Below are 25975 nucleotides of genomic sequence, written 5' to 3'. Positions count from 1 at the left end.
GTGCAAGGACCGGAAGGGAAGAAGTGTCAAGAGATGGAGCTAACTCTTTTAATGGCCTTTGGATTTTACTTAAATCAATTGCGGAGCAGCATTTCCTCATCCGTGGCTCACTTGTGCAACAACATCGTAAATGTGTCCCGAAAAAACTGTCCAACCGGTACTCTCTAATAACTAAAGTTCCTTTGGTGAATTATGTAAACTTACTACACCAGTATGTTTTAGCACTTTCATGGCGAGTTTAGTGATTGTTATAAGTAACAACTTTACACTACTTTATATTAGAAATGGCATCAGCGGAGGATGAATGTCCCATAACAAGAAGATAGAGAAAGAGAAAAAAGCTTATCGACCACGGCATTGGTACGAACTACAATGGTGGACACGCGCAAATTACAAGACTTATGCAGATCCCAAATACAGATCAGCAGGTACCAGAAGGTAAGAAAGTTGCTTGTGCATAAAATTGTGAAACAAAAGGCCAGATAATATATCTTACCCTTTAAAACACACCATAATAATACTGGTATGTTGAAGCTCAGTGCAATCCGTCAAGCGGTGCCGCTTCATAGCTTACCAAAGTCATACTAAAACATTTTGATAGAGTTTTGAGCGCTGTGTAATGTTCAATATTTTCATTGGAACATATACGATTTTGGTGTTGTTTACTTGAGTCATATTGCCATCATAGTGCAGTCTGCACGTATCTCTTATGTGTGACTGCCATCATATTACAGTCTGCATGTATCTCTTATGTGTGACTGCCATCTACTGGTCACAGTTATCATTTCACCATGTACCAAATAAAATAGCTTCGGGGTCGGTAAGCACAACCAAAATGATTCCGTACAACCAAAATGATTCCGTACATTAGGCGCACCGGGTTATAAGGCGCGCTGTCGAGTTTTGAGACGATAAAATGATTTTAAGTGCGCCTTATAGTCGGAAAAATGCGGTATACATATTACACATAGTACTTTCAAAACGATTGTATACAGCAGGGGTGGGCATTGCGTCGATCGCGATCGACTGGTCGATCTCGGAGGGTGTGTCAGTCGATCTCAAGCCAGGCATTAAAAAATAGACATAAAAATGAGCAATCATCAATCATACCAAGACTTCACTTTCGTCAGTTGTTTGACATTCTCGGCACCCGAGGATCTTGTGAGATGACGCTGGCTGCTGCGAGCTCATATTTAAGAAAAAAATCACTAACAGGGCGGACGCAGAGAAACACATTTTATTTCTAGAGACTCCGTACCTACTGTCAAAACTGTAAAGACCGACTGCACAGTTCCTGTCTTCACCATAAAAGACCTGTTTCATCCTGCCTGTGCTAACAAAATAAGAGTCTCAGAAAGCTAGCGTGCACAAGCTAGCAAGCTACGGAGTTTGATGCCAATGTATTTCTCCCCCGCCCTCAGCGACCGCTTTCTCACTTGCTTGCCCACCCGCACACTCACTGACGTCACTCACCTGCTGCCAGACATTAAAGGGCCACACACATATGCTACTCTCATAACAAAGTGTTTAAAAATGAGTATGCAAGTTGGACAAATGAGATGCCAAATCCAACCACTTTCATGTGGTATTGGACAGAAAGGAGGACTTTTTTTTCCCTCCATTTGAAAATGCGGACGTTATCAGCACCACTGTCTAATTCCAATCAATGCAAGTCATCAGATTCAGGTAATACACCAACTTATATTCTTGTCTTCATGAAAGAAAGGAATCTATGTGTGTTAAACATGCTTCTATTATCATTAATCACCATTAACTTGTTAACAAAAATGTCTCTTTCATAGATAAATAAATATAAATTATAAATAGGAATGAGGTAGATCTCCTCGACTTGGTCAATTGAAAAGTAGCTCGCCTGCAGAAAAAGTGTGAGCGCCCCTGGTATACAGTATGAAAATAAAAATGTTGCCTCCTTTATTTTTGTGTAGTACTGTAGAAAGCTGTAACATATGCACATGAAGTTGTAACGGGGAAAAGGGAATTAAAATAAAGCATGATAAATAGTGTGTAGGGTAAAATATAGAGGTAAAGAGTGAAAAGCAACCAAATTACATAGTCCTGTTTGGCAACTTACTTATAGAGTAGGTTTCCTCTGTCTCTTGGGTTCATCTTTCCCCAGGGCCCGTCAACAAAAGCTTGTTTAGCAGCAGCCACTGCACGATCAACATCCCCCACTGAAGCATAAGACACCTTACAGATAACCTGAAAAAAAAATGTGTAAGACACAAAAATTATGACAAGCTCTGTTGTTGATATAACGTCATGACATATCTTACCGATCCATTAGTTGGATTAATGGTATCGTAGGTCTTGCCATTCTCTGCATCCACAAAACAGCCATCGATGAAACACTGGTAGGGCATTTTCACTGTCATGTTGTTCACTTCTTGGATGGCCTGGTAGTGTACAGCACATCACAAACTGTCAAACACAAGCTCATTTGGACAAAGTGGAACTGACTATTGTAAGCGTGAACATACAGAGAGCACATTTTGAGCAGCAAGAAAGTACGGACAAATTGTACCGTGTCAAAATTGCGCGCATAAAAAACGCAGACTGTTATCACAGAAACTGTTTCCCAGATTGGAGTTGTTTTTATACCCGCTGACTTTGGCTCTGTTTTGATACCATGTATTTGCACTTTTTTGTAGCAGCAGCAACATACAATAAATAGCATTTTGAAATAAAAAGTCGCATTCAATGATCAGAGCAAGCAGGGGGAAACTGTCATGGTAGCGCAAAATTGTTTATGGTGCGGCCCCAAAATGCAGATATGGTAGGCTAAGTGCAGCTAGGATGGTATATAAATTAGGACTAGGCATGCCAAAAATAAAAGGCACCGTGAACATTAATCACAATAAACTAACGAACCAGTGGTGCACGAGAGTGACAGATAAACCCTCCTGATTAGTGTTTACAGGCAGGTGAGTCTCCAGATCACTAATCAAGAGCAAGTGTGGAAGTCACTGTTAAACATAACCACAACAGGAAGTGGAAAAAAGTAAGAATGCTAGCCAGAAGGAAAAACAACACAAAAATCTAAAAACCGTCACACAGGTCATGACATGAACAACGATAAGCATGTTGGGCAATAAAATAAATGGGTCATGATTCAGGTGCATTGTTCAGTTTTGGCTTATTTTTTGTGCCCTTTGTTTGTCCTGTGTTTTCTTTTTCAAGTGTACTTGTACTCCAACATTCCATCACTGCAAATTCCATTAAGAAATGTTGTTCAAGTGGAAAAATAACAACAGTAAATATCTAAGCTACATTTCTGACAGCCCTATTTTGTTAGTGCAGTCCGACAGGATGTAGCGCACAGCAATTTTATTGTGGGGACCGGAAAAGTGTGCTGTAGCCACCTGTACTGTGTACGAGGGTCAATACAAGGAGCTCCGAAGTTGCGGCTGCCATCTTTTCTTCGTACTGAGTTTACACCACCATCAAAAGCCATTTTACAAGACCCTTGGTCACAAATAGAATAAATACCTGATGTTTACGTTGCACCATGACTAGTTGTGGGTTGAGCACCTAATAGTGGTATGGCCACTGTTTTCTTTAGGGCTTGTAAAGAATGCTAGTGAGATTATTTTGTTAACAAGCCCTTCAAAATTTCAAAGACATCAATAATTTCTCAAGTAAAGGTCCTGATCCATAGAAGACTTGACATCTGTATTTGGACCGGGATTTCGTAGATCAACCATATCCACTAAAACAGCAAGATTATGTTGTGTTGCAGACTTACATAGTCAATGACCAGATCATTCTTTTCTTCTTCACCTCTCAGCTTACGAACGAGCATCTGAACAAAGTCCTGGAAGGTGGTAGCCATGTACACATCCTCATTTTGAAGGAGTACACCAGACCGCTGCTTAACTTCCTCCACCAACCTAAGTTGATAAGCTACTGATTAGTAGCAGTTCACAAGTTACGTCATGCTTCATTAATATCATTTACACATGGAGCAGTTCTAGAACCATATGTTCTAATCTAGACAAAAAAGAGCAGCAGTATTTCTTTCAATACGGTGGTAGTGTGATGTCATTTGTGATGAAATAGGCAAATAAAAAGGCTAACAACATATTTATGAACAAACCTTTGTGGTCAAATTCCTTATTTGTATCAACATTTACTTAAATGTTAATAGTCTGCATTTATATAAACTTTACTATACTTGAATGATGCCACCCGAACGCCTCCCTAGGGAGGTGTTTAGGGCACGTCCAACCGGTAGGAGGCCACGGGGAAGACCCAGGACACGTTGGGAAGACTATGTCTCCCGGCTGGCCTGGGAACGCCTCGGGATACCCCGGGAAGAGCTGGACGAAGTGGCTGGGGAGAGGGAAGTCTGGGTTTCCCTGCTTAGGTTGTTGCCCCCGCGACCCGACCTCGGATAAGCGGAAAAAGATGGATGGATGGATGGATGGAATGATTCCCAAAGCGCTTTACATTATACATCACATCCACCCATTCACACACACATTCAGAAAAGGAGGGCGGAAGCTAACACAACACGGATTCAGATAGTATCAGTTTTGTTGTGGTGATTCTCAAAACAGATCTTTGCCTAATTTTGTTCTAATATTTGGCAGACCGGATTAAAAAGACCAACCGGCCTGATGTGGTTTGCCCATCCCTGGTCTAGGGGAAACCCTGCTTTGTATGTGTAAATATAGTAATATGCAACTATAATTATTTGACACCTGTTTTTAGACTGCAATTTTGTTCAATTAAGGACACTTACTATATACAGTAGTTCTCGCTTGTGTGCTTAGCTGTTGTGTAGCTGCTAGCTCCTACAGCGTACAGTATAGAATACAAGGTTTACCTTTTGTAAATGACTTGACTTAAATACAAGAAAAGACCAACATTCGGTGCTTACTGGAGGATATTCAGATGTTAACTTGCTGTCCAGCTTTGCACAAGTAAACACACTGCAGGACTGCTTGTTTCAGAAATGATACCACAGATTTCAGATATAAGCCGGGATCATTCGATATACTTGTTTTTTTGGTAATATCAAACTGGTAGCCCTAACAGGCAGGGTTTGCTGTACCATATTGTCAGGTAAAATATTCTTCAAATACATCATCCCCATGCACAAATCTGTTCAATCCATAGATATAACGTGCCTTCACCCTTGGTGTGTAGTTAAAACTTACCTGACCACGTCCATAGAAGCAGCTCCAGACTTGAAAAAGTCAGTGTTGTCCTCAATGACTGGAACGTTACTGAGGATGCCCTTCCAGATGTTCTGTGATGAAAAAGAAGGACCAATAACGCTGAGGCGTTGAGACAAAAATAAGGTGTGATGATGGGAAAAAAAATGCCTCTTTTGCAATAAATAAATAACTTGCCTTAATCTCCTCCACAATGTTTTTTTCGCTGTCTGTTAATTCCACACGCTGAGTTTCACCGGTAGAAAAGTAATTTGACGCGGCGATCATTTTTCCATCTTCAAACTGCAAATTCTTCACCAGGACCTGGAAACGAACACCGAATCATTCATTAATAACAGCATCTGACGATTCCGTAAAATAAAGTACATACTACTCACTGCTTTTCCATCACTTCCATGTAGAACAAGCCCATTCTTTGACACTAAGCTTGGCTTTGATGCTCCCTCCATTTCCAGCGGCTGACCCGGTGGTATTGATCCTTGCAACATTGATGAACCATACAGCGTAACTGACTGGGTGCAGATAGAAAAATGTTAAATATCCACAGTCAACTGTAGTCATAGTTAGGGATGTACAGGTGAATCTCCAAAAATATGAATAGTGTACAAAAATCCATTGTCAGCAATTAAACCTAAATTGTGAAACTGATATGTAATACAAACTCATTACATACAAAGCGAGATATGTCAAGCCTTTAGATTTTATCAAAATTGACTAATGATCTATTGCTAACGATGGACTCTGATGCGTCATCTATGTTGCTGCGCCTCGATCTTAGCGCTGCTTTCGATACCGTCGATCATAATATTTTATTAGAGCGTATCAAAACACGAATTGGTATGTCAGACTCAGCCCTGTCTTGGTTTAACTCTTATCTTACTGATAGGATGCAGTGCGTCTCCCATAAGAATGTGACCTCGGACTACGTTAAGGTAACGTGTGGAGTTCCCCGGGGTTCGGTCCTTGGCCCTGCACTCTTCAGCATCTACATGCTGCCGCTGGGTGACATCATACGCAAATACGGTATTAGCTTTCACTGCTATGCTGATGACACCCAACTCTACATGCCCCTAAAGCTGACCAACACGCCGGACTGTAGTCAGTTGGAAGCGTGTCTTAATGAAATTAAACAATGGATGTCCGCTAACTTTTTGCAACTTAACGCCAAAAAAACGGAAATGCTGATTATCGGTCCTGCTAGACAACGACCTCTATTTAATAATACAACTTTAACATTTGACAACCAAATAATAAAACAAGGTGACTCGGTAAAACATCTGGGTATTATCTTCGACCCAACTCTCTCCTTTGAGTCACACATTAAAAGCGTTACTAAAACGGCCTTCTTTCATCTCCGTAATATCGCTAAAATTCGCTCCATTTTGTCCACTAAAGACGCCGAGATCATTATCCATGCGTTTGTTACGTCTCGTCTCGATTACGATAACGTATTATTTTGGGGTCTCTCCATGTCTAGTATTAAAAGATTACAGTTGGTACAAAATGCGGCTGCTAGACTTTTGACAAGGACAAGAAAGTTTGATCATATTACGCCTGTACTGTATATACCTTTATATACATATATACATACATATATACCTATACTGTATATACCTTTATATACATACATATATACCTATACTGGCTCACCTGCACTGGCTTCCTGTGCACTTAAGATGTGACTTTAAGGTTTTACTAATGACGTATAAAATACTACACGGTCTAGCTCCATCCTATCTTGCCGATTGTATTGTACCATATGTCCCGGCCAGGAATCTGCGTTCAAAGGACTCCGGATTATTAGTGATTCCTAGAGCCCAAAAAAAGTCTGCGGGCTATAGAGCGTTTTCATTTCGGGCTCCAGTACTCTGGAATGCCCTCCCGTTAACAGTTCGAGATGTTACCTCAGTAGAAGCATTTAAGTCTCACCTTAAAACTCATCTGTATACTCTAGCCTTTAAATAGACCTCCTTTTTAGACCAGTTGATCTGCCGCTTCTTTTCTTTCTCCTATGTCCCCCCCTCCCTTGTGGAGGGGGTCCGGTCCGATGACCATGGATGAAGTACTGGCTGTCCAGAGTCGAGACCCAGGATGGACCGCTCGCCTGTGTATCGGTTGGGGACATCTCTACGCTGCTGATCCGCCTCCGCTTGAGATGGTCTCCTGTGGACGGGACTCTCGCTGCTGTGTTGGATCCGCTTGAACTGAACTCTCGCGGCTGTGTTGGAGCCACTATGGATTGAACTTTCACAGTATCATGTTAGACCCGCTCGACATCCATTGCTTTCGGTCCCCTAGAGGGGGGGGGGTTGCCCACATCTGAGGTCCTCTCCAAGGTTTCTCATAGTCAGCATTGTCACTGGCGTCCCACTGGATGTGAATTCTCCCTGCCCATTGGGTGTGAGTTTTCCTTGCCCTTTTGTGGGTTCTTCCGAGGATGTTGTAGTCGTAATGATTTGTGCAGTCCTTTGAGACATTTGTGATTTGGGGCTATATAAATAAACATTGATTGATTGATTGATGATAATCATGGCTTACAGTTTTTGAAAACCTCAAATTTTCTGAGATTTCATAAACTGTAAGCCGTAATGATCACAATTATATCAAAAAAACGCTTGAAATATCTTTAGTTGCATGTTATGAGCCTATGTCACATATTAGTTTCACTTTTTAAATCTAATTGCTGCTATAAACAAAATTTTGCATGAAATTCAAATATTTTGAGTTTCACCTGCATGAATTGTATATTTTTGGGATTTTATCGATTCCAAAATCAAAATTCCTCACTGGAGTACAGATGAATACCGGTATTCATCTGTACTCCAGTGACGTACGGTGACCTAAACACCAGGTGAGGTATACATCCTTTTTTTTGTACTTTTTTTTTTTTACGTTAAATTCATATGTGCAGCTCTAGTCATTGTTGATTTAGGTTGAACATTAGAGCTACAGGAAAAAAGGGAGTTATTCGCTTTCATAAAAATGTTATCATAATGATATTATGATATGATAAATGGGTCCAAAAAGTATTTGATAAAGTTGTTATTAAATACTTTTTGGTCCCATTTGCTGTTAAAAAAATAAATCAAGTATTGTGAGTGTATTTTACCTTTCTGTATTTGTATCTGAAGCAGCAATAGCTATCCTCCATGAAAACATACTTTGTGTGACCACATTCATTTTGTCTTAAAGGCCTACTGAAAAGAGATTTTATTATTTAACCGAGGATAGCAAGTCCATTCTATGTGTCATACTTGATCATTTTGCGATATTGCCATATTTTTGCTGAAAGGATTTAGTAGAGAACATTGACGATAAAGTTTGCAACTTTTGGTCGCTAATAAAAAGCCTTGCCTTTACCGGAAGTAGCAGACACATTGATGTGCGCGTGACGTCACTGGTTGTAGAGCTCCTCACATCCTCACATTGTTTATAATGTGAGCCTCCAGCAGCGAGAGCTATTCGGACCAAGAAAGCGACAATTTCCCCATTAATTTGAGCGAGGATGAAAGAGTCGTGGATGAGGAAATTTAGAGTGAAGGATTAGAAAAAAAAAAAGAAGAAAAAAAAGGCGATTGCAGTGAGAGTGATTCAGATGCTTTTAGACACATTTACTAGGATAATTCTGGGAAATCCATTATCTGTCTGTTGTGTTGCTAGTGTTTTAGTGAGTTAAATAGTACCTGATAGTCGGAGGGGTATGGCCACGGGTGTGTTGAGGGAAGTGTTGAGGGAAGTCACAAAGCTGCAGCAGGACAGAAGCTCCGCTGATCTCCGGTAAGAGGCAACTTATTACCACCATTTTCACACAGAAAACTGCTGTTTGTCATGTAGTCGGGATCCATGTTCGCTTGACCGCTCTGATTCATAGTAAAGCTTCAACTCCGGGAATTTTAAACAAGGAAACACTGTGTGTTTGTGTGGCTAAAGGCTAAAAGCTTCCCACCTCCATCTTTCTACTTTGACTTCTCCATTTTTAATTGAACAAATTGCAAAAGATTCAGCAACAAAGATGTCCAAAATACTGTGTAATTGCGCGATTAAAAGATACGACTTTTAGCCGTAAGTGGTGCTGGGTTAATATGTTCCCTCCAAACAATAACGTCACAAACACGCGTCATCATATGCGTCATCATTCCGCGACGTTTTCAACAGGAAACTCCGCGGGAAATTTAAAATTGTAATTTAGTAAACTAAAGCGGCCGTATTGGCATGTGTTGCAATGTTAATATTTCATCATTGATATATAAACTATCAGACTGCGTGGTCGTTAGTAATGGTTTTCAGTAGGCCTTTAAAGTCCAGTTTAGAGAAGTATTTCATCTTGAACACAGTACATAATCCTCCATATTGGCAGAAATATTCATTTAATTAAATTTAATTCCAAGAAATTAAACAATATTTTTGCACCACAAACGCTGGCTTACTCTAATAAAAATGCCATGTTTGTTATAAATACTGTACAGTTAAAAAAGAAAAAAAGACTGGCTTCTGTTGGAGAGACCTGTGTTTGCTAGCTTGAGCGCCCCTACTTCTCCCAGAGTACTGCTGAGGCATTGAACTGCAAGTTGACAATATATCGCCCCCTACCTTGAGGCAGAGGTACTTGCTGCCTCAAGACCTGCCTTTTCCACGTGGCAACAAGCATGCGCCCCCTCGTACGCACGCCCAATACACACTGTGTTTAGCCGTGGAGACACCGCCTGTGTCTGCCTCACTTCTCGTCTACTGGGTGGTTTTGATCAGGAAACACAACATTTCCGCGATTTTGACCATGAAAATTACCAAAATATACAGCAACCACACCAAAATCACATATAAAGCACAAACCAAGAGAAATATTAAAACATATTTTATTTTATTACTTTGTTTTGGAACATCTCATGGTTTAGCCACCTAGTGGTAGGTGAGGCACATTTTTTATATTTTAGTTTCTTCAGAATAGCCACCTTTGCTCTGATTACTGCTTTGCACACTCTTGGCATTCTCTCGATGAGCTTCAAGAGGTAGTCACCTGAAATGGTTTTCACTTCACAGTTGTCATAATTTTGATGCCTTCATTGACAATTTACAATGTAAATAGTCTTGAAAATAAAGAAATTGAAATGAGAAGGTGTGTCCAAACTTTTGGCCTATACTGTATATATTCCCAATTTGATCAACTTTTGGCCTGTAATGTATATATTACCAATTCTATGTTATGTTATTTTCAATTATTATGCACCCCCAAACCAACTTATCAGCACAAGACCACCATCATGTAACATATCACAGCAGGGTAGTCTTTTATCAACACCCGCTTTTTAGGCCTTAAACAAGTCAACTATGTGTGCAGCCTTGACGTGCGGTCAGGGGAAGCAGGGGAGGCAGTGCTTCACATGTGATCATGCAAATAAATAAAATATATTATGGTAAAATAATTGTAATTGTTAATTTTTAATTTTCATTTCGCTTCACCAATTCGGATATATTTTTTTTTTTAATCGCCGAATTTTCGAAATTCCCTCGTAAACTTCTCTGTCTGCCGTGCGGCCATGGCGCATTTTTGTCTGGTGTGTTGCTGAGCGTTCAAAACGGCAGAGAAAAAAGTCTGAGGTGAGGCAAACAGTTCTTGTGTCTCACGGTAGGGGCGCTCATTATTAGAGACATACGGTGGCATAAGCGAGTCAAGTGCCGCAGCGAGTAACATGTTTTGTGTGTTGGTTGAGCCATCAAAATGGCAGAGAAAAAAGTCTGAGGGGAGGCAAACAGTTCTCTTGCCTCACGATAGGGGCAGGGCGCTCATGATCCCAGACATACCGTGACCTCAGCAGGTAAGTGCAGCAGCGACTTATTTTTTCTGTATCGTGCACCCCGACTTTCAACATGGATGACTTCATTTCCGCACTGAAATGAGATGTTCTTATTTAAACGGGAATAGCAGGTCCATTCTATGTGTCATACTTGATCATTTCGCCATATTGCCATATTTTTGCTGAAAAGATTTAGTAGAGAACATCGACGATAAATAACGCAACTTTTGGTCGCTAATAAAAAAGCCTTGCCTGTACCGGAAGTAGCAGATGATGTGCTCCTCACATTGTTTACAATCATAGCCACCAGCAGCTAGAGCGATTCGGACCGAGAAAGCGACAATTCCCCCATTATTTGAGCGAGGATGAAAAATTTGTGGATGAAGATAGTGAGAGTGAAGGACTAGAAAAAAAAAAAAAGGCGAGGGCAGTGAGAGCGATTCAGATGTTTTTAGACACATTTACCAGGATAATTCTGGAAAATCGCTTATCCGCCTATTGTGTTACTAGCGTTTTAGTGAGATTATATAGTACCTGAAAGTCGGAGGGGTGTGGCCACGGGTGTCTTGAGGCCAGTGTCTCCGGTGGGAGGAGGTAATAGTCCGCAGCTGCAGGAGAACGCAAGCTCCGCTCATAACTACGGTAAGAGCCGACTTATTACCACAATTTTCTCACCGAAACCTGCCGGTTGAAATGTGGTCGGGATCCATGTTCGCTTGACCACTCTGTTCCATAGTAAAGCTTCACCTTCGGGAATTTTAAACAAGGAAACACCGGCTGTGTTTGTGTGGCTAAAGGCTAAAAGCTTTCCACCTCCATCTTTCTACTTTGACTTCTCCATTATTAATTGAACAAATTGCAAAAGATTCAGCAATACAGATGTCCAGAATACTGTGTAATTATGCGATTAAATCAGACTACTTATAGCTTTGATCGGGCTGGAAAAAAATGTCCGCTACAACCGGTGACGTCAAACGCACGCGTCATCATACCGCGATGTTTTCAACACGACACTTTGCGGGAAATTTAAAATTGCAATTTAGTAAACTAAAGCGGCCGTATTGGCATGTGTTGCAATGTTAGTATTTCATCATTGATATATAAACTATCAGATTGCTTGGTCGGTAGTAGTGGCTTTCAGTAGGCCTTTAAACTGTTTTCTAAAGTGGACTTTTAAGCAAAGCAGGAGATAATTACTAAAGGAAGATTAACGCCGGAGCTGAATGGTTTGTTTCAATCTGCAGGACGGAAAGTTACTCGCTCTTTCCAAACAGAGTGGTATACGTGAAAAGACTGGCTTTGTGGATGTTCTGCAAGAATCCACCTTTTCTGCTTTCCTTGCCTTCTTTTTCAACCTGTGGAACTGTGTGGACTCAAATGGGATTTAGTGACCTAAAGAATTTGAAAAGAAGCCTCACCAAACAAGAGCGGTCGGCTGCTCATATTCAAAGATAGATTGCGCTAAAAACGTTTGGGATGACGAGGATAGACTTGGCTTTGGATGAACAGCAGATGAACAACATCAGTGTCCACAATGCGCAGGTAAAAGAGAACCAAGAGATTTTAAAAGATGTCATCAATGTGACCTGCTTCCTGCACAAACAGCAGCTCGTATTTCTTGGAAATGATGAGAGTAGGAGCTCTGCTAATCGCGGAACCTATGTTGAACTCTTATAAGACTTTTAAAACTGAAGGAAGTGAAGGAGGACTTTTACCAGAAAGTGACGGCTATTTTTATCCAGAAGGACTGGCGCATAGACTTCATTTATAAGTAAAGGTAAGACGGCGATAACATTATTTTTGTTTCGTTTTTAATGAAATGCACATTTTGTGGGCGACTGTTTGTATGTGTAAAGAATGCAGAAATGAAACATAACCTGTAAACTGCTGCCAATCAAATGGCAAATAATCTGCGCAGAGCGCATACCGTATATTTGTAAATCTGATTCTGATTACGTCAGTGCCTCACCAGCTATAAACCTCACCACACGTCACTGGTGTGCAGAGCAGTTCCTATGTCATCATCTTGTAACTCTACATGCCCCTAAAGCTGACCAACACGTAGTCAGTTGGAAGAGTGTCTTAATAAAATTAAACAATGGATGTCCGCTAACTTTTTGCAACTTAACGCCAAAAAAACGGAAATGCTGATTATCGGTTCTGCTAGACACCGACCTCTATTTAATTATACAAATTTAACATTTGACAACCAAATAATAAAACAAGGTGACTCTGTAAAGAATCTGGGTATTATCTTCGACCCAACTCTCTCCTTTGAGTCACACATTAAAAGCGTTACTAAAACGGCCTTCTTTCATCTCCGTAGTATCGCTAAAATTCGCTCCATTTTGTCCACTAAAGACGCCGAGATCATTATCCATGCGTTTGTTACGGCTCGTCTCGATTACTGTAACGTATTATTTTCGGGTCTCCCCATGTCTAACATTAAAAGATTACAGTTGGTACAAAATGAGGCTGCTAGACTTTTGACAAGAACAAGAAAGTTTGATCATATTACGCCTGTACTGGCTCACCTGCACTGGCTTCCTGTGCACTTAAGATGTGACTTTAAGGTTTTACTAATGACGTATAAAATACTACACGGTCTAGCTCCATCCTATCTTGCCGATTGTATTGTACCATATGTCCCGGCAAGAAATCTGCGTTCAAAAGACTCCGGCTTATTAGTGATTCCTAGAGCCCAAAAAAAGTCTGCGGGCTATAGAGCGTTTTCCGTTCGGGCTCCAGTACTCTGGAATGCCCTCCCGGTAACAGTTCGAGATGCTACCTCAGTAGAAGCATTTAAGTCTCACCTTAAAACTCATCTGTATACTCTAGCCTTTAAATCGACCTCCTTTTTAGACCAGTTGATCTGCCGCTTCTTTTCTTTCTCCTATGTCCCCCCCTCCCTTGTGGAGGGGGTCCGGTCCGATGACCATGGATGAAGTACTGGCTGTCCAGAGTCGAGACCCAGGATGGACCGCTCGCCTGTATCGGTTGGGGACATCTCTACGCTGCTGATCCGCCTCCACTTGAGATGGTTTCCTGTGGACGGGACTCTCGCTGCTGTCTTGGATCCGCTTGAACTGAACTCTCGCGGCTGTGTTGGAGCCACTATGGATTGAACTTTCATAGTATCATGTTAGACCCGCTCGACATCCATTGCTTTCGGTCCCCTAGAGGGGGGGTGGGGGGGGTTGCCCACATTTGAGGTCCTCTCCAAGGTTTCTCATAGTCAGCATTGTCACTGGCGTCCCACTGGATGTGAATTCTCCCTGCCCACTGGGTGTGAGTTTTCCTTGCCCTTTTGTGGGTTCTTCCGAGGATGTTGTAGTCGTAATGATTTGTGCAGTCCTTTGAGACATTTGTGATTTGGGGCTATATAAATAAACATTGATTGATTGATTGATTGATTGTAAAGACCATCCATCACTGTGTTTCTATTAATTACTTTTACACTCAGCTAGAAATATTATTTATGTATGGCATTCATGTGCAGAGCACAAACCTTTTACATTATAAAACAGATGATATAAATCAATACACTCAATTAGCATTTTAGGTTGGTGTGGATTTTGTAACAATAGGAATTGTTATTTGTGTTTATGTTGCAAACGAATGCATTTGAGTGACGAACCAGAGGCTTTATTGAGTGCTGACAGCTACCATTGAATGTGTCTGTGTAGTGTGTATTATATAGAGAAAAAGACTCAGTGAGCAAGTGTAATGCTTGGTCGTCCAGTTTGTTGTCAAGAGGCAGAACAAACTGAAACACACTTAAGCCAAACGTGCTTTGATGCCACGCAAATTGCGGCGCAATGCAGTGACGTCAGACGACGACTGGAGAGAGATTTGTCAGCGGATACTATATTGTTACAAAGCAATGGAATAATATATTACTTCAATTTTTCACTTATTGAGTGGATTAATATCGGCCTCGCTACGGGTATAGTTGAAGAAGCGTGTTAGCGGGGGTTTGAGACAAAAGCGCGTTCACTTCAAACTGACACAAACTGTGGAAGCACTATTGTAGCAAAATTATCTGCAAACGCCTATCTCAATCTGTGTGTGTGTAATCCGATTCACATGTCTGTGTACTAATGTGTGTGTCTGTATATCAATCTGTGTGTAATCAGATCGACATGTATGTGTTTTAAGTTGTTTGTCCGTCTTAGGATTTGTCCGTGTTCGGAAAAATATCTGTCTGTTTGTATTTCGATCGGAGTCCATGTCAAAAAATGCGAGTGTGCGTATTTAGACGTGTGAGAAGCAGGGAGCCTCTATTGACACTACTGTCGTGTGCCACTTGTCTGTATGTACAGCGATTTGAACGTGTGAAAAGGGTTGTCTGTTTGTAACCCCCCTTGCCATTCCTTTACTCACCACTAGTTGGCGCCTTGCAGCCACTCACACTTGTGTTAGCGTTGAAGCTAAGAACAATGGACTTTACATCAATTGATGTAAATAAAAGTTCATGTTTTAGCAGTAACTTAGTGGTCAGAAGTATTTTTGTATTTTGTAACTTATCATATAAAGACATAGTGGCCGAATTGAACGCATTTACTCCGCCAGGAGGCGGGGCTCTCCCCATATATGAGTGAAGAGTAATCACATCCAGGGGATTAAACGTGGTCATTTTGGCTTCTATGTCAATAAACGATAAATAAATAAATAAATGGGTTGTACTTGTATAGCGCTTTTCTACCTTCAAGGTACTCAAAGCGCTTTGACACTACTTCCACATTTACCCATTCACACACACATTCACACACTGATGGAGGGAGCTGCCATGCAAGGCGCCAACTAGCACCCATCAGGAGCAAGGGTGAAGTGTCTTGCTCAGGACACAACGGACGTGACGAGGTTGGTTCTAGGTGGGATTTGAACCAGTGACCCTCGGGTTGCGCACGGCCACTCTCCCACTGCGCCACGCCGTCCCTTATTTGAATACAAAAATACTTCTGACCACTAAGTTACTGCTAAAACATAGAATAGAATAGAATAGAAAATAAATTACTTTATTGATCCCTGGGGGAAATTCAGCACCACAGTTCGCTCGCAATAGACAATAATCATTTACTCTATCTTTCGGATTATAAATCGCTCCGGAGTATACGTCGCACCGGCCGAAAATGCATAATAAAGAAGGAAAAAACATATATACGTCGCACTGGAGTATAAGTCGCATTTTTGGGGGAAATTTATTTGATAAAATCCAACACCAAGAATAGACATTTGAAAGGCAATTTAAAATAAATAGAGAATAGTGAACAACAGGCTGAATAAGTGTACGTTATATCAGTGGTCCCCAACCTTTTTGTATCCGTGGACCGGTCAACGCTTAATAATTCATCCCGCGGCCGGGGGGGAATCCTTTTTTTATTTTTGTCATGAAAAAGGGCCGTTTTTGTCATAAAAAAGGGAGGTTTTTGTGGTTGGTGCACTAAATGTAAGTGCATATTGTGTTTTTTATGTTGATTTAATAAAAAAATAAAAAATAAAAATGTGTTTTTTTTTTTTTTTAAATAAAAATTAATAAAAAATTATTCTGCGGCCCGGTACCAATCGGGCCACGCCCCGGTGGTTGGGGACCACTGCGTTATATGACGCATAAATAACCAACTGAGAAGGTGCCTGGTATGTTAACCTGACATATTATGGTAAGAGTCATTCAAATAACTAGAACATATAGAACAGGGGCGCTCACACTTTTTCTGCAGGTGAGCTACTTTTCAATTGACCAAGTCGAGGAGATCTACCTCATTCCTATTTATAATTTATATTTATTTATTTATGAAAGAGACATTTTTGTTAACAAGTTAATGGTGTTTAATGATAATACAAGCATGTTTAACACACATAGATTCCTTTCTTTCATGAAGACAAGAATATAAGTTGGTGTATTACCTGATTCTGATGACTTGCATTGATTGGAAGTAGACAGTGGTGCTGATAACGTCCGCATTTTCAAATGGAGGAAAAAAAAAGTCCTCCTTTCTGTCCAATACCACATGAAAGTGGTTGGATTTGGCATCTCATTTGTCCAACTTGCATACTCCTTTTTAAACACTTTGTTATTAGAGTAGCATATGTGTGTGGCCCTTTAATGTCTGGCAGCAGGTGAGTGACGTCAGTGAGTGTGCGGGTGGGCAAGCAAGTGAGAAAGCGGTCGCTGAGGGCGGAGGAGAAATACATTGGCATCAAACTCCGTAGCTTGCTAGCTTGTGCACGCTAGCTTTCTGAGACTCTTATTTTGTTAGCACAGGCAGGATGAAACAGGTCTTTTATGGTGAAGACAGGAACTGTGCAGTCGGTCTTTAGAGTTTTGACAGTAGGTACGGAGTCTCTAGAAATAAAATGTGTTTCTCTGCGTCCGCCCTGTTAGTGATTTTTTTCTTAAATATGAGCTCGCAGCAGCCAGCGTCATCTCACAAGATCCTCGGGTGCCGAGAATGTCAAACAACTGACGAAAGTGAAGTCTTGGTATCATTGATGATTGCTCATTTTTATGTCTATTTTTTAATGCCTGGCTTGAGATCGACTGACACACCCTTCGAGATCGACCAGTCGATCGCGATCATCGTAATGCCCACCCCTGATATAGAACATGCGATACGTTTACCAAACAATCTGTCACTCTCAATTGATAAATCCGATGACATCTTCTTCCTCGATGTCGCTTCTAAACAACTCTGTCAACTCCAAAGGTGTGCACCGCTTCCTCCTGTCGTTTTCTGCTGCATATTTCACTACGTCCAGCTTGTAATCTGCAGTACATGATCTCCTTTTTGGTGCCATTTTTGTTCAGCCCTTCTCAGTTTTTATAAGTTGCCGCTAACGATGAAATTATCCATTTTAATAGCTACGGCAGTAGCATATAGCAGTTAGCATTCCATGACCCCCAATGCACTTTTGCCATGACCCGCCCCCGCTGAATTCTTATTGGTTGACTTGTATGTGACGATTGCTGACGTGTGTGTGACGATTGCTGACGTGTGTGTGACGATTGCTGACATTTTCTTCGTCTCTTCCGCGAATGAGATATATAATATTATTTGATATTTTACGGTAATGTGTTAATAATTTCACACATAAGTCGCTCCGGAGTAGATGTCGCACCCACGGCCAAACTATGAAAAAAACTGCAATTTATAATCCGAAAAATACAGTAGGTATTTTTATAAGTGAATAATATAAATATAGTCTATTATACAGCATTACTCACATGTAAAAAATATAAATACAGTCCATTATACATTTAAGTACAGTCAAAAAGGAACATATGCATTATACATGAACTTTTATTTACAGTAAGTGATGAAAAAACATTTTTCAACAACAACACGAGTGTGTGTGGCTGGCTGCAAAAAAGACTATTTGCAACGAGTACATTAATGGTGGTCGCAAGTATGGAAGAAACAGAGTTGAGCAAGTTTTAATTGTGATGAGATTGGACTATTCGGGAAAAAATATGCCAAAGAAGATTTTTTTTACAGTACACACAAAGTCTCCTAAATCCCATCGTTCTCTCCCTCTGTTTGTCTGCTGCTTTCGTGTCAACTCTTCATTTGCCAATGTTAATGTAACTGGATTTTACTTGTACTTTTTTGGAGCAATATGGTTGTTAGAGTTGAGGATTTTTTTTCTGACCTTGTTTTACCCTTTTTTAAATTTCATTATACCTTTTAATGACCATCTATTTACATATTTGTTGCTTTTATTTACCTTATTTTAACTTTGATTTACCTTTTATAGCTTTTATTTACCTTAGTTTACCTTTAATTTACCTTTTATAGCTTCTATTCACCTTTTTTATCTTCTATATACCTTATTTTTGTTGATATCCGTTACTCGGATCTTCACATATTGTTTATTGTTCCATTGTCTCATTCTCCGTCTGACCAGCTTACTTCCTGTTTAGTCAGTCACCTTGGTTACACATTGATTTCACCTGCTCCTCGTTTTCTACACACACCTGGTTCTCCTTGATTACTCCCTATATAAGCCTTCCTCTTTTCTTTGTTCAGTCTGGGATAATAATTTGCCTTTGAGCAACAGTATCGACTGACTTCACGTATGTATATTCTCGCTAGCTTTTCACGCTAAGCCTTTGTTTTATTCCAGCTCTGACGCAGAGTAATTGTTTTTCCTTTTTGTGTGCCTTCGTGCCAGTCTTAGTTTTTCTGTTTTCTATTCCTAGCTTTTATGCTAGCGCCCTTGGTTTATTTTGTCTGTTAGCTCCAGTATTTTTGATCATAGCCTGCTTTTGTTAAGTTTAATAAATAATTTAAACTTACCATTGCTGTGTTCTTGTCGACACATCCACGGAGGGACAAACCCGGCGTTACTATGCCAATCAGTCATTACAATTTTACCATATTTTACCTTGCATTATCAGAATCAGAGTCAGAAATACTTTATTAATCCCCGAGGGGAAATTTCAACCTTAGTTTACCTTATTTGCCTTGTATTTGCCATATTATAAACAAAAAGAACATAGCCAACTAAGTCAAATAATTTTTGTGTTAAACATACTTGGCCAATAAAGCTGATTCTGGTTCTATTTAACTTGTTTTACCTTCTTTCATGTGGTCTGGATTTTATAAATTCTTATTCGTTACACTGATTAAACGATTAATCGAAACAACAAAATATAAATTGAAGTTTTTTTCTATTCAATTAAGGAAATGGAATCGATTAATAGTTGCGGCCATAATCGTGATAGGAAATGTGTAGATGGTTGCGTCCCCAGCTGTGTGAAATGTGAAATGTATTTCCAGAAACACACCTTGCCATCAATGACAGTCCAAGCCCCAGGGATTTTGTCATGGCCCCGGATCCAGTTGTGGATGGCCTCAGCTGGCTGAGCGAGATCGATCTGATAAGAGAGAAAAAGTGCCTGTGAACATGCAGCAGCTTTTCTACCTTCAACAAATTCAAAATCCCATTTACAATGTTGCTTAATCCTTCATTCCTACACTCACACAATGATTGAGGAAAGATAAGTTAATGGTTTACTCATAAACCGATAAAGGATCATCAGAAGTTCACCACTTTTGTTGAAACCAATGCAAGTTGAGAGGATTCATTTTCACCCATTCTAGGGTTGTCCCGATACCATTATTTTGGTACCGTTACCGGTACCAAAATATATTTTGATACTTTCCGATACTTTTCTAAATAAAATTACATTATTGGCTTTATTTGAATAACAAAATCTTACCGTACATTAAACATACAGTATGTTTCTTATTGCAATTTTGTCCTTAAATAAAATAGTGAACATACGAGAGAACTTGTCTTTTAGTAGTAAGTAAGCAAACAAAGTCCCCTAATTTTGCTGCTGACATATGCAGTAACATATTGTGTCATTTTCCATTCTATTACGCAGATGATCTATGGCAGGGGTGCCCACACTTTTTCTTCAGTCGAGCTACTTTTCAATTGACCAACTCGAGGGGATCTACCTCATTTATATATATCATTTATATTTATTTATTTATGAAAGAGACATTTTTGTAAACAAGTTAAATGTGTTTAATGATAATACAAGCATGTGTAACACATTTAGATGTCTTTCTTTCACGAAGACAAGAATATAAGTTGGTGTATTACCTGATTCTGATGACTTGCATTGATTGGAATCAGACAGTAATGATGATAACGCCCACATTTTCAAATGGAGGAGAAAAAAAGTTGTCCTTTCTGTACAATACCACATGAAAGTGGTTGGTTTTTGGCATCTAATTCATCCAGCTTCCATACACTTTACAAGAAAAACATTGGCGGCAAATTCCGTAGCTTGCTTGATTGACATTCACGGCACCCGAGGGTCTTGTGAGATGACGCTGGCTGCTGCCAGTTCATTATTATGAAAAAATGACAGAGAGGAAGGCGAGAAACACTTTTTATTTCAACAAACTTTCGCGCCGTCCCTTCCGTCAAAACTTTAAAGGCCGACTGCACATTTCCTATCTTCACAATAAAAGCCCTGCTTCATGCTGCCTGCGCTAACAAAATAAGAGTCTCGGAAAGCTGGCGTGCACAAGTGATGTGCACGCCAGCTTTCTGAGGGATCGCTTGTGCACGCCAGTTTTCCGAGACTCTGTATTTAGTTAGCGCAGGCAGCATGAAGCAGGGCTTTTATTGTGAAGATAGGAAATGTGCAGTCGGCCTTTAGAGTTTTGACGGAAGGTACGGCGCGAGAGTCTGTTGAAATAAAAAGTGTTACTCGCCTTCCTCTCGGTCATATTTTCATAATAATGATCTTGCAGCAGCCAGCGTCATCTCACAAGACCCTCCGGTACCGTGAATGTCATTTAAGTGACGTCTTGGTGAAGATTGATGATCACTAATTTTTAGGTCTATTTTTTTTAAAAGCCTGGCTGGAGATCGACTGACACACCCCCCGCGGTCGACTGGTAGCTCGCAATCGACGTAATGGGCACCCCTGATCTACGGTGTGTAGTGAATAATGTTTAGCTATTCCTCGTCCTGCAGGGATGATCCTTGTAAAACTGGACACGGCTGGACATTTTTTTTTTTTTAAATAAAAATGAATAAAAAAATTATTCTGCGTCCCGGTACCGGGCCGCGGCGCAGTGGTTGGGGACCACTGTCTTAAAGCACCTCTTCCTGAGGGCGTTGCAGTGTTATAGCTTCACCTTTATCGTTATTTTTCAAGCCAAAATGCGTCCATTCTCCCTTTTCTGTCTACACATCTTGTCTGCTTGTGCGCTGCAGAACATGCTCCTCTGCTGTAAAACCAGCAAAGTCACGGAGTGACAATGACACACCGTCATGCCCGTTAAAAAAAAAGGTGGGGTGGGACCGGTACTTTTTAGAGGCGGTATAGTACCGAATATGATTCATTAGTATCACGGTAATATACTAGTGCCGGTATACCGTACAACCATAGTGTGTACGAGTATTTCTCTTCACGTTCCGTGACTTGCGGTGCAATACCACAGAATGAAAATGCTAGGATGAGTACTTTGCTTGTAGTAAGAACACATTTATTGTTATTTACAAACTTTGGTCAACAAGAGTAGTATTATTTTTTTTAACTTAATTGTTTACCCTGATACTTAAATAATAATAAATGATAAATGGGTTGTACTTGTATAGTGCTTTTCTACCTTCAAGGTACTCAAAGTGCTTTGACACTACTTCCACATTTACCCATTCACACACACATTCACACACTGATGGATGGAGCTGCCATGCAAGGCGCCAACCAGCACCCATCAGGAGCAAGGGTGAAGTGTCTTGCTCAGGACACAACGGACGTGACGAGGTTGGTACTAAGTGGAGATTGAATCAGGGACCCTCGGGTTGCGCACGGCCACTCTACCACTGCGCCACGCCGTCCCTACTTCATTTTCAACTGTTTGTATTTTACGGATGTGAATATTTCAACCCCTCATGATTCAATTCCATTTTAATTCTTGTGGTGACGATTTTAGTCTGAGTCGATTTTTAATTCAAATCAATTCCTGCAACATAATAATATAAATAATAATAATAATAATATAATAATAGTAATAATAATAATAACAATAATAATAATAATACTAAAAAAGTACTATCCATCTATCTATCTAATAATAATACTAGGGATGTTCCGATCAGGGTTTTATTCTGCTGATTACGTTACCAGTCATTTAGGAGTGAGATCGACCGATACAAATACCAATACTGAGCTCATGTATTAACTGTACATTTATTAAATGTATTTATGGTGAGTGCTATTGATAATATCAGCACACTATTTTAAATAGTTACTTATTCTCTTTTATTACATACAATTGTTTGAGCAAAATAAGTCACATTAACTGGACAAAATCAAAAACTACTATCTAATACTTATTTAAGTCCTGTTTTGCCCTCCTGTGTCCTTTTTTGTATTGTAAATTTGTAAACATATAAAAAAAATAAAAATAAAAAGTTTGAGACAATAACAACCGATCAAATCCGTCCAGTATCGATCACATGCTGATATTACCCTTGGTGTCGACACCACCAATATATGAATCGATCTGCCAATTCACACTAATACCACAGTAGTAATGTAGTGTAACATATTTAGCATTGAGTCGTGATAAAAAAACTTAGGTTACTAAAAAGCGCAGTTTATTTAACGTCATGGAGGTGAATGTTATTACCGTAGGGGAGCGGCTCCACACTATGTATGGTGGAATGTGATTAGCTGCTAGCCATTTGTCAACTGGGGAATTACAAATAAATACAGTATCAAGCAGAGGGGATCGGCCTTTGTGATCGGCGTTAATAATCGGCAATGGCGATCATGTGCCTTTTCAAGAAAGTCTATTTTTTACAAATTCAACATGTCCGTAAAGGAAGAAGAAGATTGACATTTTCTATGAATCATTTTGCTGAAGGATATTCATTCTGGTCACAGGGGGACAGATGATGGAATACCCTTCATGTTGGAAGATATCGATTTACTCTACCATGTCACACCAGGCAAACCCTACATTTTTTCTGACAGCTGCTATGAAAAATCTTACCTTGGCATTGGATTTCTTCTGAATTCCTTCATAGCTTGCACCTTTCTCTGACTGGGGGATTCGCGGCGCTTTTCCATCAGCAATGAGCTGCACCGACTCCACCTCGATTGGAAAGGATGAAAGGAACACCTGAGTTTTACATCGCCTAAGACTGTGAAGGCGTCAACCAATAAAAAAAAAACCCTCAGCCTTCACCTAAAATGTTTTTGCAGAGGCACTAATATGTCGACTAATAGTATAATGATTATGACGTACATGCTAGCAATTCAGTCTTTTCTGACTTATAAATCTTGTACGACCAATACCAAAGCGTCAAACACACTAAATTGGCTCTACTGTCTGTCTGGGGTAGGCTCTGGATGGATGGACTATGAGATATATAGTTTTAAGCAGTGTACATTTTCAAAAGATAAATCTTGTACTTTGGTTTCTTTTACAATCTGAGAACGCCTCCACAATCTTGATGACGGACTCCAAATTTGGGTTATAAAAGACACTGTGCAGCAGAATTTATCCAAAATTACACCAAATTATATCCAATACTTATTTACTAAATCACAAGGAAGTGTTTTGAATGTAGATTCAATTCATCACAGGTCCTCTAAGTTACTTTTGTAAAACGAGATTTTTATGTATTGAGTTGACGCTATTGTTTTCGTAACGCGAATTAAACAGAACAACTTGAGATAACATTTTGAAGTAAATCCATCCATCCATCCATTTTCTACCGCTTATTCCCTTTCGGGGTCGCGGGGGGCGCTGGCGCCTATCTCAGCTACAATCGGGCGGAAGGCGGGGTACACCTAGGACAAGTCGCCACCTCATCGCAGGGCCAACACAGATAGACAGACAACATTCACACTCACATTCACACACTAGGGACAATTTAGTGTTGCCAATCAACCTATCCCCAGGTGCATGTCTTTGGAAGTGGGAGGAAGCCGGAGTACCCAGAGGGAACCCACGCTTTCACGGGGAGAACATGCAAACTCCACACAGAAAGATCCAGTAGAAACATTTTGTGTGACACTTCAGTCACAGTTTACCATTGCTTTTATGCCCTCTGGGAACAAGAAGCGGTTGTAGAGTGTGTCCACTGTGTCATTGGGTTCAACTGCACATTCCCGTTGCAACAGGATTGGTCCAGTATCCAAGCCGTCATCAGCCCAGAACACTGTGAAGCCAGCCTTCTTATCACCATCAATCAGGGTCCTGTTTACACAAAGAGAAACCCACCCAAAATAAAACAATAGTAGGTATGGAAAATACACTGGTGACTGGAGTACCCGGTAATATACTTATGCAAAACTGCTTGAGTCCTTGGTTTCATTTTCTTTTGTGAGCCTACAAAGAGGTCAACACCATGTGACTCCTTCCGTACCTACTCTACATATGGGATTCTATTGTTGATTCTGTTTATTCGTCAACAATAGGGGTGTCAAACTAATTTTAGTTCAGAGGCCACATGGAAGAAAATCTATTCCCACATAGGCCGGATGGGTATAATCAAGTAATAACTTAAAAATACGACTACGAAAACTTTAGATTGATTTCTTCGTTTTACTTCGGCCCAAAATAAAACAAGCACATTCTGAAAATGTACATATCACACATATAATGTCACCACCTGCTGCCACCTTGTGGTTTGTATTCAGTTTTCCTCTGTTGGTGCAGTTGACCTTTTGACCTCACTTCAATTCTCTGTCCTCTTAAGACAGGGGTGCCCATTACGTCGATCGCGAGCTACCAGTCGACCGCGGGGGGTGTGTCAGTCGATCTCCAGCCAGGCTTTTAAAAAAAATAGACTTAAAAATTAGTGATCATCAATCTTCACCAAGACGTCACTTAAATGACATTCACGGTACCGGAGGGTCTTGTGAGATGACGCTGGCTGCTGCAAGATCATTATTATTAAAATATGACCGAGAGGAAGGCGAGAAACACTTTTTATTTCAACAGACTCTCGCGCCGTGCCTTCCGTCAAAACTCTAAAGGCCGACTGCACATTTCCTATCTTCACAATAAAAGCCCTGCTTCATGCTGCCTGCGCTAACTAAATACAGAGTCTCAGAAAGCTAGCGTGCACAAGTGATGTGCACGCTAGCTTTCTGAGACTCTTATTTTGTTAGCGCAGGCAGCATGAAGCAGGGCTTTTATTGTGAAGATAGGAGCTGTGCAGTCGGCCTTTAGAGTTTTGACGGAAGGGACGGCGCGAAAGTCTGTTGAAATAAAAAGTGTTTCTCGCCTTCCTCTCTGTAATTTTTTCATAATAATGAACTGGCAGCAGCCAGCGTCATCTCACAAGACCCTCGGGTGCCGTGAATGTCAATCAAGCAAGCTACGGAATTTACCGCCAATGCTTTTCTTGTAAAGTGTATGGAAGCTGGATGAATTAGATGCCAAAAACCAACCACTTTCATGTGGTATTGTACAGAAAGGACAACTTTTTTTCTCC

The 25975-nt window shown here is 40.4% G+C and overlaps 1 protein-coding gene across 1 annotated transcript in view; it reads right to left on the bottom strand.

Annotated features, from left to right (window-relative positions):
- Positions 1-25975, bottom strand: part of LOC133563520 (mitochondrial 10-formyltetrahydrofolate dehydrogenase-like) — a 97681-nt gene that overhangs the window by 34466 nt on the left and 37240 nt on the right. Inside the window, exons 4-12 of the mRNA XM_061917683.1 lie at positions 24567-24732; positions 23521-23622; positions 19779-19868; positions 5576-5710; positions 5376-5501; positions 5181-5272; positions 3764-3908; positions 2295-2414; positions 2093-2220 (exon numbers count right to left, since the gene is read on the bottom strand). Coding sequence (XP_061773667.1) covers positions 2093-2220; positions 2295-2414; positions 3764-3908; positions 5181-5272; positions 5376-5501; positions 5576-5710; positions 19779-19868; positions 23521-23622; positions 24567-24732 — 1104 coding nt within the window. The remainder of the gene's footprint in view (positions 1-2092; positions 2221-2294; positions 2415-3763; positions 3909-5180; positions 5273-5375; positions 5502-5575; positions 5711-19778; positions 19869-23520; positions 23623-24566; positions 24733-25975) is intronic.

Source organism: Nerophis ophidion, linkage group LG12 (genome assembly GCF_033978795.1).
Source record: "Nerophis ophidion isolate RoL-2023_Sa linkage group LG12, RoL_Noph_v1.0, whole genome shotgun sequence".
Classification (NCBI taxonomy): Eukaryota; Metazoa; Chordata; class Actinopteri; order Syngnathiformes; family Syngnathidae; genus Nerophis; species Nerophis ophidion.
This window is presented reverse-complemented; position numbering and strand designations above follow the sequence as displayed.